The sequence below is a fragment of the Berghia stephanieae genome, chromosome 2, assembly GCF_034508935.2.
Source record: "Berghia stephanieae isolate SIO BIC M18660-M18661 chromosome 2, UCSD_Bste_1.3, whole genome shotgun sequence".
In the NCBI taxonomy this organism is placed as follows: Eukaryota; Metazoa; Mollusca; class Gastropoda; order Nudibranchia; family Aeolidiidae; genus Berghia; species Berghia stephanieae.
This window is the reverse complement of record NC_088361.1, coordinates 117,450,802-117,467,737: the sequence shown is the minus strand read 5'-3', so window position 1 is coordinate 117,467,737 and position 16,936 is coordinate 117,450,802. Positions and strand designations below refer to the sequence as shown.

General features: G+C 34.1%; 1 protein-coding gene across 32 annotated transcripts in view; it reads right to left on the bottom strand.

Annotated features, from left to right (window-relative positions):
- The window catches only part of LOC144966370 (uncharacterized), a 141,447-nt gene that overhangs the window by 8,603 nt on the left and 115,908 nt on the right, over positions 1 to 16,936 (bottom strand). For 21 of the 32 annotated variants that reach the window (XM_078902716.1, XM_078902738.1, XM_078902728.1 and 18 more), the window contains 16 exons: positions 16,256 to 16,301; positions 15,785 to 15,873; positions 15,124 to 15,327; positions 14,563 to 14,733; positions 13,820 to 14,015; positions 12,722 to 12,944; positions 10,482 to 10,502; positions 7,006 to 7,141; positions 6,145 to 6,329; positions 5,404 to 5,551; positions 4,361 to 4,504; positions 3,929 to 4,075; positions 3,245 to 3,490; positions 2,600 to 2,734; positions 1,699 to 1,902; positions 36 to 277 (listed from right to left, as the gene is read on the bottom strand). In XM_078902716.1, the coding sequence (XP_078758842.1) occupies positions 36 to 277; positions 1,699 to 1,902; positions 2,600 to 2,734; positions 3,245 to 3,490; positions 3,929 to 4,075; positions 4,361 to 4,504; positions 5,404 to 5,551; positions 6,145 to 6,329; positions 7,006 to 7,141; positions 10,482 to 10,502; positions 12,722 to 12,944; positions 13,820 to 14,015; positions 14,563 to 14,733; positions 15,124 to 15,327; positions 15,785 to 15,873; positions 16,256 to 16,301 (2,537 nt within the window). The remainder of the gene's footprint in view (positions 1 to 35; positions 278 to 1,698; positions 1,903 to 2,599; positions 2,735 to 3,244; positions 3,491 to 3,928; positions 4,076 to 4,360; positions 4,505 to 5,403; positions 5,552 to 6,144; positions 6,330 to 7,005; positions 7,142 to 10,481; positions 10,503 to 12,721; positions 12,945 to 13,819; positions 14,016 to 14,562; positions 14,734 to 15,123; positions 15,328 to 15,784; positions 15,874 to 16,255; positions 16,302 to 16,936) is intronic. The other 11 variants (XM_078902717.1, XM_078902739.1, XM_078902729.1 and 8 more) reach the window with 1 other exon arrangement.

Genomic DNA, 16,936 nt, shown 5'->3' with positions numbered 1-16,936 from the left:
AAATAAAATAAATAAAAAAGTGAGAGTCAACTAACCTAAATATTGCAATTACAGCCCTTCCAGCACTTCTGAAGGTAGCAAGGGGCCTGGCCCTGGCTAGACAATTACTTGTCCTGGTTCTTGGTGATGGGAATCCCCCCATGGAGGCCAAGATTGCAAGAGTTTCCTGCTCTGTATCTCGGTAACCTCCAAGTAGCAGCAGCAGGTATTTCTTCTGGTAAATCAAGGCTTTTCTGAAGCTCTCAGCCCTAAGATATTTACCATACAATCGTTGTGTCTGTCAAAAAGAAAAAAAAAAAGAAAAGATTTTAAAATCCAAATGCGAGTTTCCATAAATAGCTTATGAATATAATTAATATAATATAATAATAAGTTACTTATATGTGCTCAACTTCCACATAAGAGCTCAACAGTACTTTACAATATTAAGCGTCATTAAAACATTCATTCATTGCCAATTTTGAGAACAAAATGAAAAAAAATAAACACATACACACATTTAAACTCACACGAACATACACAAACATACTTACACCAGTATTACTCACTAACATTAATAACTTATTCTAACAAAAGACATTTGATTGATTAATTACCAAAAAAAATTCAGTTATACAATGGAAATTGTCAGACTGAACTTAAGATTAAAACTAGAACAAAATAAGCTTACAATTAAATTTAGATTTAAGGCGTATCCCGAATGCGAAACTATCCATCTGCTCTGGAAAAAAGTTCTGTCTTAAGGTGTTTTTTGAAAGACTGACTATCCCAAATTATTTTTACATCTGAAGAGAGCACATTCCACAAGATGGGGCCACTTAAAGAAAAAGGGATAATCTGGTTCTTGGGACAATTAAAAAAGTTTTAAAAGTCTTCAGCCGACCTTAGCGGCCTGTTGGATTATAATTTTAACATAAATTCACGAGGTACACTGGAACTTGATTATTTAAGCATTTATGAACAATACTACAAGTTTTAAAAACAATCCTTTTACTAACTGGCAACCAACGGAGATTATATAGAATTTCTTTGGTAGAGTCATTGGATTTTTTAATCAGTTTTGCGCTCTGTTTTGAATAGTTTGCAAACATTGTATCATTTTGGCCGGCACACCTATAAGCAATGAATTACAGTAGTCATACCTGCTGGTTACCAAAGTATGAACTTTAATTTGTGTAATGCTCTCATCAAGAAGATGTCGAATTTTACCAATATTTCTTAAGTGATAAAAGCAAGATTGGCAGGCAGGTTTTTGTTATGTGATTCTGCATTCAAGCACCAGAATCAAAGAATGAGCCAAGATTTCTTATAGTTGCAGTTTGCTCTATCTTCAATTTTAGTTGCATATGTCAATACTATCAAGATTTATACTACCCATTTCAAATTTAGTATTCCTCTCCAGAGATCATGATTCATACTTTCATTCCTAATTTTGCAAGAACACAATGAAAACATACCTTCCATGGTATTATTCTTATCAAAGTATATTTCTGAATCTCTATCCATAATTGAAAGCGGTTTGGGCACTTAAGCCAACCACTTGAACACGATAAAATCACACTATAAGCCATTCCTCTCAAGATTGAGGGTTGAAGAACTCCAAGGTAATCTGTCTCAATCTGACATAATTTTGAGACATTTCTCAATCCTAACAGAAACTTGGAATAAACAAAAAAAAATAAATAATAATAACACTACCTTGTCAGGGTCCAGTTTCAGAAGTTGGCCATCAGCCTTTGTCAGGGAACTGAATTTCTTAAGCTCTGTACGAAGGTGTTGAATTTCATGCTCTGCCGAGTCTAGAGCCATCTGAAGACTGAGTTTCTCACTGGCCCAGACAGTTCTGTCATATACTCCCTCCTCATCACTAGTCACATCAGATGTGTATTGAGGCAGTGATAACTGCATATGAGATTGTACAAGAAAAAGACACAGTGTGTAAAAATTAGTCAACTGAAAGAGTTTTAACTTCCATAGGAAACTTTAGAGTCTTCTAACACTATCTCTGTACATACGACATCAAATAGCTTAAAGACATCTATTGATCTCATCTTTAACAAAGTCTGTTTTGCCTTTTTTTTTTGGCCAACGTATAGTGGATCACTGTCACCTCAATTTGAAGAAGTCAAGAATGGACTAATTTTTAAAATTTAATACCCTTTTCAGCACAAATTAGCAATTGCCTCTTCGATTAAAAGTTCTATAATGGTAAGCAATAGCTCTTTATTGGACAGATCCTTTTAAATACCAGATGTTATAGTCAGATTTGAGAAATTTGGATGCAGGCACCGATGTAAGATACAGACCTGAACAAGTGTAAAATACAATTTTTTTTAAAAACATCCCAAAAATCAGTCTTGCAACCGAGGGTTCACAGTGTAAAACACATAATCAGGTCTAAGGTCCGATCCAAGGTCGACTGATTTTTTTGGGATGATTTTTTTCTTGTATTTTTCTTTCTTGCTTTGTTTGTCACTGTTTAATACACAATCAAATCTTTAGTCAGATTTGTATTCTCTTCTGAGGCCACTTCATCTTTCCTATATTATCGGATTGGGAAATTTATTTCATCAATTTGCATTACTTATTAAATACAAACCTTGGATTTCCTATCATTCTCCAATTTTTTTATAGCACCACTCAACTGCTCCTTTTCCAACTTCAGTTTTTTGACGTGCTCTGCCAGTTGCTTGTTGTGCTGAAGAAGTTGATCTGATTGAGAGGACTGGTTCTTCTGTAGGTGGATCAAATCATTATAAATTAAGATTACACTGCACACTTCAAATCATCTTTGCCATTTCATGAACCCAAAAGAACAAAACAGAAGAGGGGAGAGGGTAGGGGGGGGGGGGGATTAAAAGCTCGGAATGATTGGGGCAAAACTGATTTTTCTGTTTTGCAGGAGGAAAAATGCGTAGAATAATAACTATCAATCAAAAACTAGTTGTTTTGTAGGCATTTGCGGCCCACTGGTTTTGTGTCAGGGTGAACCAGATGCTGACAGTTGAGAAATTCAAACCAAAGTGTTTGATTGTAATTGTTATTTCATACTGTGAACGCCCCCCCCCCCCCCCCCTTCAATTCATTCTTATTATCATTTTTGATTGTGAATTTAATTTTATATTACTTTGATCTATAAATAATTTTTTAAAAGTGTGTTTTTGTGGTTGTGTGTGTGTGTGTGTGAATTAGTGTGTGCGTTAGAAAAATAAACACAAAATGCATTTACTCCTCCAAGACCTACCTCTAAAGTATTCTGTCGTTTTTCCTCCTTCTCCCTTATGTTGGCTTTCAGTTTCTCCAGCTCCTCCATGACTATTTGCAGACCTCTCGACTCATCTAATCCGCCATCGACTTCATCTCCATTTGAATAGCCTTGACCTTGAGTTGTGGCATTGCCTGTCATATCCTGTAATTTGGAGGCAATCATCTGCAACCTGCTACAGCACTGAGCAAGTCTGACTTTCAACTCTTCATCAATGTAAGTTGCCTTATGAGATATAGAATTATAACAAAATATGCACAAATTAACCTTTTTGTTTTGCACAACGTGCAACATTAAAAAAAAAGAGATATGCAGTACTTTTTCCATCTTTTTTTCCTCAAATTTTATCAAATATTTTGATGAGTGGGTAATTTTGTTGATGGCTGGATCATGTCGCAAATATTTATTCTCACACCAAATAAATTGTAAAGTTATTATATAAACAATTATCATTAAGAATCTAGAGTCACAAGGGGGGGGATAAGAAAAGAAAATTTTTAAAACCTAACAATCCCCCCCCCCCCCAAAAAAAATATGATAAAACAAAACAACATTTTATCTCCATAAAACTTGGGAATGAAGCCTGGAGGAAATCATGATTTGATGACTAACACAAAAAAAAGTATAAAAAATCACTCAAATAAAACATTTGACACTAATTACCGTCATCAGGTGACCAATAGCCTCTCTGTGATACTCCCCTGATTGTGCTGTTGAGGTGTCATGACCATTGTGATGACCACGACTCAGCTCTGCCTCCAAAGCCGCTGCCCTTTCTTGCACATGAGACAACTCTTCCTCCAACTCCAGCTGAAAACAAGCAAAACCCAACCACTGAAGAGATATTCCCATTCTTTAATAGTTCTGTTTTGGTTATATTTTTGGTTTTGTGGAATCACTAACAAAATTCTTTTTTTTTTTTGAGAGAGATTTATAATACATATTCTGTCGATGATTGAGAAATACTGTAGAAGGATTATTTAGATTAAATCAGAAGAGAGACTGTGATTACTGTGATGAAATCCAATCATAAGCATCCTTAAATACCACTACTATCAATGTCCAGCAACCGTAATGTTAACATGAAAAGCTTACCACTTTCTCTTGTAATTGTCCGGCTTCTTTTTCTGTTGTCCTTAAATGTTTCAACATGCCATTGCTGCTGTCTGCATCTTTCTCTAGTCTGTCAGCTCGATTCTTCTCCACTTCATACAAGCGAAGGAATCTGTCATTCTCAGACTGTGAACATTAAAATATTTATTAGAATTTGAATTGGGAGTTTTTTTTAATAATTTTTTTTAAACATCACAATAGGAAAATTTGCACATTAATTAGGCATTTTAACATTAAAAAAAAATAGCTGTATACATATTTCACAAAGAGATCAAACTTTTCAGTTAAAATTGTACGAGTTTGAACATAAAACTCATTAACATCTAGCTAATTAAAACAAATTAAACTCTATCACAACTACGATATAATGCTTTTGTTAAGGTAAAGTTTATATTTAGACATGACATCAGATCTTTATAGGGATGCATCACTATTACTGCTCTCTTGGTGTAAACAGGTCGTAATTCTACAAATTTTTCGTAAATACATTTACATTTAACTCAATGAGCATTTAGATGCCTGTAACCGTTGTCACAGGCCTAAGCTTACGATACTAAAACAATACAATTACATGAGACAATTAAAAGACGAATACAATTCCATTAACACTACAAAATGATAAAAAAATGCTACTTGAGTCAAAAGAAAATTTAACGAATTGACTGTCAACGAATCCGAGCATCTCAGTGTGATGGGCAGAGATTCCAAATATGGGTGGCCGAAAAATTGAAACGACTGTTCACCTATTTTACGCAATGGCTTAGGTTTGACAAGGATTGATTGGTCATTGCTTGACCTCAAGTCAGCAGGTCTGCATTTAGCCTCAATGAAATTGATCCTGTAAGGGCAACATGGATTACTCACATGCTTATAATCTACCATATGCTTGATACAGACGAGATCAAATTTCAAATTTTAAGGGCTAAGAAAAACCTAGAAGAGTGAAGGAGAAATTTGCCAATTTTAAGTTAACATAATAGGTTCTGCAATTCCTTTTAGTTATTATTTTGGTTTCAGTCTTATACCTTAACCTCTTCCAATGCATCCTTCAGCTGTTTGGCTGTCTGCCTTTCATTCTCCAAGGCTTTCCTGTGACTCTCACGCTCCACATCTAGCAGGTCTGTCAATTTTGTCACAGTTTCCCTCTCCCTTTCCGTTTTATCACGGACCTCCCTGAGAAACCAATCAAAAAAGGTAAAATGTACATATTATCAAAACATTTTTCACACAAAATTAAAAATCATACATAAGAAATTAGCAAATTATATGTCTATTTTTATTTGTTTTTGGTTTTATAAATGCAGATATTTTTTTTCAAATACCACATATTAAATGCCAAACAAAACAAAAAATCTATTTCAAAGTGTATCACAAATTTCATATATTATGCAATAATATAGTTCTTCAAATTGAAGACAAACCTTTTGCTAATGGGTCATTAACAAAGATATTTGTGACTCATTGTGAATGTTTACCTCCCACTAAACATTATTCAGGAATATAGTAAATGTAATTGTGATTCCATGATATGCAAAATTTCGTTTGAAGTTGTAATCAAAAGATGCTACAAAATGTCATCCGGTGAACAATTAGTTACTATGAAGTATTTCTAAGATGGTCAACCATCATTTTATCATTGCTTTATTGATCTCTCTCTCTCTCTCTCTCTCTCTCTCTCTCTCTCTCTCTCTCTCTCTCTCTCTCTCTCTCTCTCTCTCTCTCTCTCTCTCTCTCTCTCTCTCTCTCTCTCTCTCTCTCTCTCTCACCTGTCCATCCACTCTCTGTGCAATTCTTCTATTTTCGCTTCATACTCCTCTTTTGTAGAGGCTAGTTTCTTTTTCACTGTATCTAGCTTCTCTGACAGTTGAATCAATTGCTTCTGGGCGTGTTCTTCTGCTTCGGAGTATTCATAACTCTTTTGCCGCTCTCTTTCTAGTTCCATTTTAAGTTCCTGTTAAACAGAGAATAAAACACTTTAAAAACGCATTTAGACTATGGGAATGGTATATATATAATATCATATTATATATATTATATTATGTATATATTATATTATTATATATATATATATTAATATATAATATATATATATATATATATATTATATATATATATTTTATATATTATTATATTATGAGTATGGTGGTACTTGTAGGTACGAGAGTGCTCAATAATGTTGGTTAGAGCTAATATAAAATATAAATGGAGTCATTCACTTATTTATGGCCGAAACACATGTTTCTGTGGTCTCCCCACATCGTCAGTCGGCATATTATGCCCGTAGTATGATTTTATTCCATTCGGGGGTTCAATGTTGATTTTCTTGAGTCCTTCTTGAGACTTGAGAGCATCTCTCATTTATTTACAAAATCAACATTAAGAATAATGGATGCTTCAAATAATGGCATTTCTAATAACTTAAGCATACACATGTAAGAAAGCAAGGTCTGTAAAAAGATTTTCTATTTGAGTTCAATATAGATATAGTCTGGTTCAAAAACTAATTTCCAACCAAAGGCTATTGTATTGTTCATTGTCCGTGGACAATAAAGGAATATACTAAACAGAACAGCAATAATCAGAATGAGCAGGGGGAAAAAGTTGTAGATATTATAACCAATTCTAACCTCAAGAACAGCTTCAGAATCTGCCACTGCTTCTTGTTGTGCCACCTCTTCTTTGAGGGACTTCAGTTTCTTCCTGGTCGAATCAAGCAGCTCTGTGAGATGAACAGTCTTGGCTTGCTCTTCTTCCAGGGCATCACTGTCAATGTAACAATAAGATATATTATATATATTCATATCTTGTTCAATATTTAAAATAAATCAGCACTTTTCTGTTAGCTTGTTTGAGTGAAATAAAAGTTGAGATGTTAAATAATATAATAATTCTCATTTGTTTTTGTCTTCCCACCTTTATGGGCGTATCATTCATTTAGGAAATTTTTAAAAAGATTATAAGTATCTCTCTTTATCTATGTATGACACAAATCGAGAAAAAATACCAGTAAGATTCTTGAAGTAAATATATATATGAGGTTGTGGCAAAAGGTCAATAGTAAAATTTAAAAAAACTTTATAAGTAAACCGATTAAGCTTCAAATTATTCCTACATCCTTGTACTTAGTGCACCATAACATAAAATCGACTTATAAATTTTTAAAAAATTTATTTACAAAAGTATACCCCCCAAAAAATGGAAATTGAGATATTGATATGATGTGAAAGAGTAGACAATATTCTATATTTTGCCATTTATTTCATGAAAAAATGTTAAAAATTGGCTGAATGATGGCCATTTGAAGTAGACAATCTGAAAAAAAGTGGCTATTGCTATGATGCCAGGATAATTTGTCAATCTGTAAAATTGGCAAATGGTTTTTAAAAAATAGTTTGTTTCATGTGGATACAATTATTCAAATTACTTCAAAGTTTTTGCCATTTTATCTCCAATGACAAAAATGATTAGTCACAGATTCATATAAAATGGAAGATGAAAAAAATCACCCCCCCCCCCCCCCCCCTTTCTAAAAAACAGAGCATTTGGTTTTATTTTAATATGAGATACAGATTGTATATCAAGAAAATTAAAGAATATTTTTTTAATACCTGATTAACTGCTCACCAATCAAAAGGTGACAAACAGAAGAAAGTTACAGGGAATATTGATGTATGTTAGGAATAGGATGGTTAAAAAGCAAAGGTTACCCGTCACCATTCAATATTTGTAGAACTGGTTTCAACCGCAATGGCAGAGATGGTGATGATGATGATGATGATGATGATGATGATGATGATGATGATGATGATGATAATGATGATGATGATAATGATGATGATGATGATGGTGATGATGATGGTGATGATGATGATGATGATGATGATGATGATGATGATAATGATGATTTTATAACAATGATGGTTTAATAAAAAGGATCTGGAAATGAGGACAAAAATAGCATTGAAAGGCTAATAAGTAAATGGTGTTTCTTAATCAATGGGTTATAATAAATTTGATAAGAGCAACAAGAGTAAAAGCGGTTAAAATACAAAATTAAAAATTATTAAGCAAATGAACAATTTTACTTGAGTGATTATGTCATCTGAAATACCAGTCTTGTAACAAAATACAAAACATTTTTTGTCATAAAATAATATACGAGACATAAGCACTCCTTTTTTTATATGTAATCTTGAAATAATATTTGTATTTACAAATGAAAAGAAATGTGGAGGTACCGTAATAATATAGTTGAACATATTGAGTGAGATGGAGACCTATTGCTTTTTGAATAAATAAGGCAGATATCTTTAAAAATATGAATCCAATATAATTTTGTAAAAAAGGTCCATTATTTCATGCATCAATGACTACAACATTTGTTGTTTTGTTTTTCTCCAGATACGATATGGTCAAGTAGATAAAGCATTGTACTTCACCCAGGAGACCCAAATTCAAATCCCACTGTCAGCATCTTATATGTTCCTTAAGCAAGAGAACTAGCGCTTTTTGTTTGCTCGTTTTGTGGCCCTGCACTGTGGCTGACGCCTGGGTTATTTTGGTCTTCTTTCGAGACAGACTAAAGAAAAATTTTCCTTAAGGGAATAAACACATTTTTATTAAATTAACGTGTCTCAAAATCATTTCTACATCAGTGACGCAGATAAGCGTAGTCACAGATTGTTATTGTCCATGATTGAATTACCGAACACTGTACAGAAATTTTTAAAAATTAAAACTTTGAACAGGGAGGGTGAGGTAGGCTTGGTTCAGGGATTGAAGCATTCAACTTTCTTTTTTAAAAAGCCATGATATGTAAAAGAATGAAATTAAATACATGTGAGTGTAATTTGTTCTGGTATCAAAAGCAACAATAGATATAACATGTTAAAGACCAGTGTCAGTGAAATATATTCCTGCAATGGGTATTTTAATTCATAATCCATAATTTGTTTAAAGGACCGTCTGAGGGTTACAAAGTAGATCAAAACATCAAAGCACTGAGCTAAATAAATAAATAAATTCGACAATGGGCCCTGCTTAGAGTATTCCTGATTGAACACGAACTAAAATATTGCTTATACGAACAAGGCCAGCTTTCCAATTTACAACATAAGAATCATCTAATGAGCAACTAAACTGCATTCCAAACAATGCCTTTCATTATACAATCAAATACATTGCCATTTGGATCTGGACATGGGAAATTAAAATCAAATCTGGACAGAGGAAATTAAAATCTAAATCAACAAACATGACAGATTAACAAAAATTCTTCATGCCTTTTAACTTTGCACAGCTGGGAATGGAAAACCGAACCTAAAAAAGTAAAGCAACCGGACAAAATACAATAAAATAATTTCCAGCTGCAAATCAGAACATATTTTAAAGCTTTTCACAACATTCTCTGACGATTTACATCTACAATTTAACAAATGCATTCTCCTGATAGTGTGGAGAGTAAGGTGTACTGATACCTAAAAAAACAACCTAATATTATGAGACTACGAAAATACAACAAAACATCAGTTTCAGTGTGAATAGTTTTAAAATGTTACCAAAGGCATGCATAATTAGAATCGTGATGTAGAAAAGTGACCAGATGATTTGCATGCATTTAATGAATTATTTGACTTATAGGAAGGGACAACATAGTGAACCATGTGTGTGTGTGTGTGTGTGTGTGTGTGTGTGTGTGTGTGTGTATCTGTGGGGAGTTTGGGTGAATAAATAGGGTAGATTTAAGAGATAGAAGTATTTGTCGAAGATAAAATATAACTGGATTGAACTGAATAATTTTGGATTCATCCATGATTTGCCAAGAATAACTATCCAGAAGTGAATGCATTTAGAGTTGATTTCATTTAGAATTTACAATGAGAGAGAGAGAGAGAGAGAGAGAGAGAGAGAGAGAGAGAGAGAGAGAGAAAGAGAGAGAGAGAGAGAGATAGAGAGAGAGAGAGATAGAGAGAGAGAGAGAGAGATAGGAGACTTGGATCAGAGAGAAATGGAAGGGGGGAAGTGGAGCATATGATTCAGTTGTGTGTATTTGCATTGTGTATGTTCTTTTTGGTTGTTTCTGTTTTTCTGTGGTGAAACTTACATAGAGAAGCTCCAATCCATTCTGTTGTGATAGGAAAAGAACCACATAGCCAGTGATATTATCAAAGATAAACCAATCCACTGAATATAAAGCAATGGTAATAATAGTGACATCTAGTCACGTTTCTTACAAGCTTGTGACTTCAATGATTGCTTGCATAATTAGATTTTGACGTAACAAAACCTATGTTGTGATTATGGTATTCGTCAACTGAATCAGTAACATCTTCCAATTTTCTTTAACAATAAAGGAGAAAACAAGTGCTAAGAAATTAGAAACCAACATATCCTTCCATAGCCCATAGAAAAGAAAAAAAAGAAAAGAATGAAAAAGCAGAAAGTATCACTAAAGAAAAAAAAACTTGTGTAGAAATAACTAAAAATTATATTTTGACAGAAAAGCAGAGTGCAAGATCTATTTATAAGATCTACCCATTTGTATATTTCAAAGACTGTAAAAGGATATATTATTCAAAATCTGATATAAAGCGTGAAAATACTTTGTGACATCAAGGCAAAAATAGAATAAAATAAATAAATGAGAACTGCGTCAAAGAAAACAAATGCTTTCTTAATTTTTTTGTGATTAGAATAATGTTGACATGGTCTTGTGACAGTTATACCCCCAAAAAATTTACCTTTTTCGGAATAAGGATAAACTATAAAGGAAGTTAAACACATCAATCAGGCGTTATTTGAATGTTATTTCATGAACAGCTGTTACTGAGTTGCTATAAACTTTGATTACACGGTGTTGTGGAAAATAAAAAGAAACAATTAGGCCAAATAAATAGTGATGACCTCAGAATTATAGCACATGTTAGCATTTTATAAAATGTTGTTCTTGCTACAAACTTTGATAACGAGGTGTTATAAGAGAATAACAAGAAACAATTACTTGGTTGATTAAATATTGATGACCATATAATTATAGCATATGTTAGTGTTTAATATCATTTTGTTTGAGTCAATATTGGTCAATTATGCATCATTTTTTCCCATATGTATCATTCTTTCCACCTGATCAATTATAATACTTCACAGTTCAAACAAACATTTGAGGATGTTGATCTATTACTGATAAGCTTTCAATTCAATGATGGGGTCCCAATAGCTTAATTAGTTGAGCACTCGCTTCACAAGCAAATGGACCAAGATTAATCATTGGTGCATGGTGCAGTCTAAATTTTTTCTGACCCCCCCCCCCCCCTGTTCACTCAGCAGTGATTGGGTAGCTGGTTCTATTAGATCTAGTGGAAAGTACTTTGCGATAGACTAGAGTCCTGTCCAAAGTAGAGCAAGCAATTGCTATTGCTTCAGTTCGCGCTATAGAAGCCAGGATAAACTCCAGCTCCAATGGCCTCATTGCTCTGAAGGACAACAATTTTTTTTTTCAACTCACCCTACAACACCAAATAAAAATGAACAAAATATACATACATATAAAGAACACATTTCATCATTATCTCATGTAAACCGGGGAACTTTGTCAATTCCGGGTTTCAAGCACCAGAAGAAGACAAACACTCCAACCCGGTGGGGGATAGGGGATAACTGTAAGGGGTCCCGGACCAAATCATGGGAGGCCCTTTGGCAAGGCTGAGTACCCATTTAGCCACCCTCGCTAGGGTAACAGCAAAACAACAGGGAGCTCTCGAAATGAGCAAAGTGCCGAAGTCAGGGATGTTGAGCCGGGGAGTGCATTTTCAAAATCACAACATCACACAAATGCAAATAATGATATATATCTCATGTAAAGAAGAGATTTTTTAAAAAATCAGCAACCATCAATTGAAAATGGATTGGTGAGGTTCAATTTTCTGTTGCCTTTTGCTACTTCTTCATTTCATTTTAACTTGGAATAGAAATGAAAAGCGCTCTTTTGAACCTATTTAGATTGGTAAAGGCTCAATCTTCCGTTTTTGTGTCTCAGACATATTTTTAAAATGTCCATCAGCTAGTTACTCTATTTAACTTTCTTTCAAAATTGTTTGCAATTAGGTTTTTCTTCTTTGACTACACAATGTAAAACTGCTGTTCATTTTATATTTTTCATTTCTCAAAATACTAACATAATATGTTATTCAAATAAAAGAGATAGGGAGGGGGGGGGGGATCTAAATTAGTAAAATAATTTTTCATCAAAAAGCACATCTAGCCCTTTGCTAGAAAGAAATGAAATAAAATCGTTATGAAATGGAAGTATATGTTACATTAAGGGAACAATATCAACAAACTTACGTGACAGAATTGAATCGATGCTGCTCCCTTTCCAGGGCATCCCTGACTTTGGACAGTTGGATCTGGGTAGATGACAATTCTGACTGTAGTTCATATGTCTTCGATCTTTCATGTGAGGACTGAGAGTTTAATTCTGAGACACGCTGTCGCTCCAAGTTCAGAGATTTTTTCAAGTCTTCCTGGATGACACCTTCCTGTTGTATCTTGTACTCCAGCATTTGGACTGAAAATCCCCACAGTAAAATGCAATTGATAAGCAAAAGCTAAATACCTTTTAGATCATTATTCTTTTATCTCCTTTGAAATCAAGTGTACAAAAATTGGGGCATCTACATTTTGTATTTAGACAGAATGTTTCACAAAATTGAGGTTACATGAATAGGTAAGATAGTGCGAGATTTTAATAGCTCAAATATCAAAATGTAACATTTCACCACATCAGATGGTACAAAAACGAAATTTTAAAGAAAAGCTTCATGTTTTTGACATAATTAAATTACCCAATAGAAATTCAAATCAATATCGTTATTATCATCATCATCTTGATCATTACTGTTATCATCATCATCATCATCATCACCCTCATCCTCATCTTCATCATCATTACTAATCCCACTAATACCATCATTATCAAGTTGATCAAAAGAATGTTTAAACTAAAGCTTATATATAGCGCAATATGCACTAAATGTACTCAAAGCACTTTTCAGGGGGTCCCTAACCAACAGCAACACTTAGCATCGCCTGTTAGGCGATGTTATAATTTTTTCCGTCAGAGAATGCTGTTAACAACCCGGTACTCAATCTAAACCTGAGTACAGTGAGAGAATGTGAGTAAAGAGCCTTTTCCAAGGACACAACTATGCGCTGCCCGCCTCAACTATGTGCCAATCAGAACAGGACTTAACCCCAGGATGTTCCAATCTGAAGGCAAGTATCATACCACTAGACACAGCTGCACCAAAAAAAACAACATCATGATAAATAACCATCATTATCCTCATCATCATAATCAATATTAAAATTGTTGTTATTGTATTTTTTGTTGCTTTCTCAATAAGGTATACAAAACCTATAAGGAGAAAAACAAAAACGTACTCTGCCTTTCTAGTTTCCACTCAGCATTACTCTTTGCCTTCTCCAATTCTGCAATTCTTTGGTCCAGAGTGTGGCGTGTGTCCTCCAGCTCGGCCTTTGCTTCCAATAGACGGTGGTGGAGATTGTCGACTTCATCCAGCAGGGACTGCCGGTCTGCTTTCAGCATCTCATCCAAACCATTTTGGTGTACTTGTTCCTGGAATTAAAAAGAATGTATAGTATTTTAACATACTTCAATGACGAAAACGGGTCCTATAAGCAGGTGACACATGGCAGATAATGTATAAATAATTATAAATAAAATAAAATAAAATCCCCTATATGAGTTTCATGAAAAAAAATTATTCATGGATTTCGAAATAAGACAGAAATAACTCAATCCTCACTTCCTATGCATGGAAGCAAAGTGAGAAAATGGGGTTAACTTTCTTGCTCAAAGAAAAATCGAGAAGCACAAAGCAGGAGTTAAACCTGAGTCCTCAAAACAATAATGCAGTGCCTTAATCACAGGCCATCTTGTCACCTCCCCCTCCTCCCCTGTTGGCATAAAATCTGGTGAGATATGCCATTCTTTCATACTTCACTATATCCCCCAATGCTCCAATGAAATGTATCAAGCAACACTTGGATCACACTGACAGAACATAGGATTGACATGAAGGGCCACAAATAATCATAGTTATAATCATAATTGATGATTATTTATTTATGACCAGATTCATAAAATAAAAATAACCTCTTACCAGATCATGTATCCTACTTTCCAGCTGTAAGACTATGTCCATTTCAGGGTAAGCATTGTTAGCAGTGCCCACTTCAGCCTTCAGTACTTGTTTCTCACTCTGGTAAACTTGGATCAGGGAGTCTAACAGCTCAGACCTCCAGTCACCTGACTCTGCAAGCTCCTCCACAGACTGGAATAAACGTAAAAGAGAAATATTTTCAACAATACTTAATTCTGTTTCATGTAACTTCATAACTTTCAGTCTGTCAATGCTAGAGGCTAAATTAAAGTAAACCAATATTATTTGAGCTCATGATGAACTGGCATGAAATGTTATCTTGGTATACTATAGGTATCTGTATAAAATTATATTTATGCTTCTATAGCATAATCGTAAATTTTACGTGATAGATTTAGCATTTGCTCTAAGCTTTAAGAAATACAAAGTAATAAATATCTTTTAATATCAAAATGCTGTGACTGTTACAAGTAGCATTTCGATAACATTTATTACATTCAAGCATTTGCATTTTTTATTTCTGATTGGTCACTTAATATACGATTGTGAGAATGGTCAAACCTTGGCAGCCAGTCTATCAGCTTGCTGGAGTAGGTCTTTGACAGCCACGATTGTATCCATCAATGCAGCCCTTTCTTTGCTCCAGGCAGAAGTGTCAGAGGAACCATTTTCTGTTGAACTCTGGAATAAATGCCTCTGAAGGTATTCAAAGTCTGAAGCACTGAGAAGATCTTCACCCAGATTGTGAAGGCGATCAAGAAGGGCCTGGCAATAAATACAAGTCACATAATTCTATGAATAAAGTGTTCCAACATTTTCACTATCGACCAAAAGCAAAAAATATAAAGATATCACAATATACTGAGGCCCATTGAAGTGGAGTTATCTCATTTTCTGTTAGATTAAACAATCGCTTGCTACCATTGGATTAGAATGCTGATCTATAGCAGAGCACTTCCTGCAGATTTATCAGATCCAGCTACCCAATACCTTTTGTGTGCAGTGAGGGTCTAAAATAGAAAAAAAAAAGTCTACATGGATTTAGTCCATTTTTGTGTCGAGTGCATTATGGTTTGAGCAACCAGCCCCCTACAATGAATTTATTTGCAAAGTACCTGGATACAACATAAATATATTCAAAGCCATTGTAAAAAGATTGATTCTAAACAAGTAGGACACATACAAATGACAAAAAGAGAACTATAAAAAGACTAAGCCCTACTTGAATTCTTGGTGGGACACCATCCGTGTTACTTTGGTTGGAGGCAAAAGAGAAGTCATCAAAGCTGGAACCTCTGCTCTTTCGGGTGGCTATGTGTTTTTGTAAAGAGTACATTAATAAAAGACAATTATACTTTGAAATTGAAAATTGAAAAGCATTACAAAAATTAAAGATCTAGAAAAGTATGTATGAGACAGTGTCAGACAAAGCAGAGTAAAAAATACAAGGAAAAAAACACATCCTAAAAACTCAGCCTGCCTTGACTGGGGATTGAACCTCAGACTTCTTGATTACAATTATGAGTTAACTAAAAGAGAGCAGAAAATAACATTTTTTGGAAGAAAACAGTTCATAGTGTACAAAGAAAATGATTTTGATTCAAGTGAAAATAATCTCTTCATAAGAAAATCCATCTTTGTCTTTTGCTTATATCTATCTCATTTTCCAAGCATCTTTAAGGTAAAGACTTACCTCCGCTCTCAACAGAAGCTACTCTCTGTGCTTGGATTGTTTCTTCCTGGAGATAAAAAAAGGGGTAACAATAAGACACAGTTTCATCACAAGAGAAAGATGCTTCAGTAATTTATAGTGAGTCCTAATAAAGAAGAGCTCTAGGAATGGCGTTTTTCATTGAAGCTCGATCAGTGAAAAGTGCATTATGACATAAGTGACATAATTTGTTGGTCTATTTTTAAGTTTCATTCATTATTGGACTTACATTAAACAGTTATTCCCTGGATTGTGACTTAAATCTATCAAATAAATTAAGGTGTTAAACACAATGGTAACCTCTTTGCTAATAAATGCAACGCACCACTACTGACCTCTCTTGCTGTTGAATTATTTCTGTGTTATTACTATTAGTATATGATCTTATGATTTCTAATGGTCTAAGAGAAACAATTGTGTAATAATGTCTCTCTACAATACTTTGTTGGTTATTTCCCTTGAACCAAGGGCGTTCACTCTTATGATAAATAACCGGGTGTTTACATTTCACTTTTACTGTTGATTCCTTCCTACTGAAATTCACTCACGATGTCTCCATGTTAATATGTTGTTCTTTGGGTTTGAATAAAAACCATAGTTACAAAAGTATCCTGTGTCATCCTAAATTATGTCAAACTTAACACTTGCGCTATCTTCTCTACT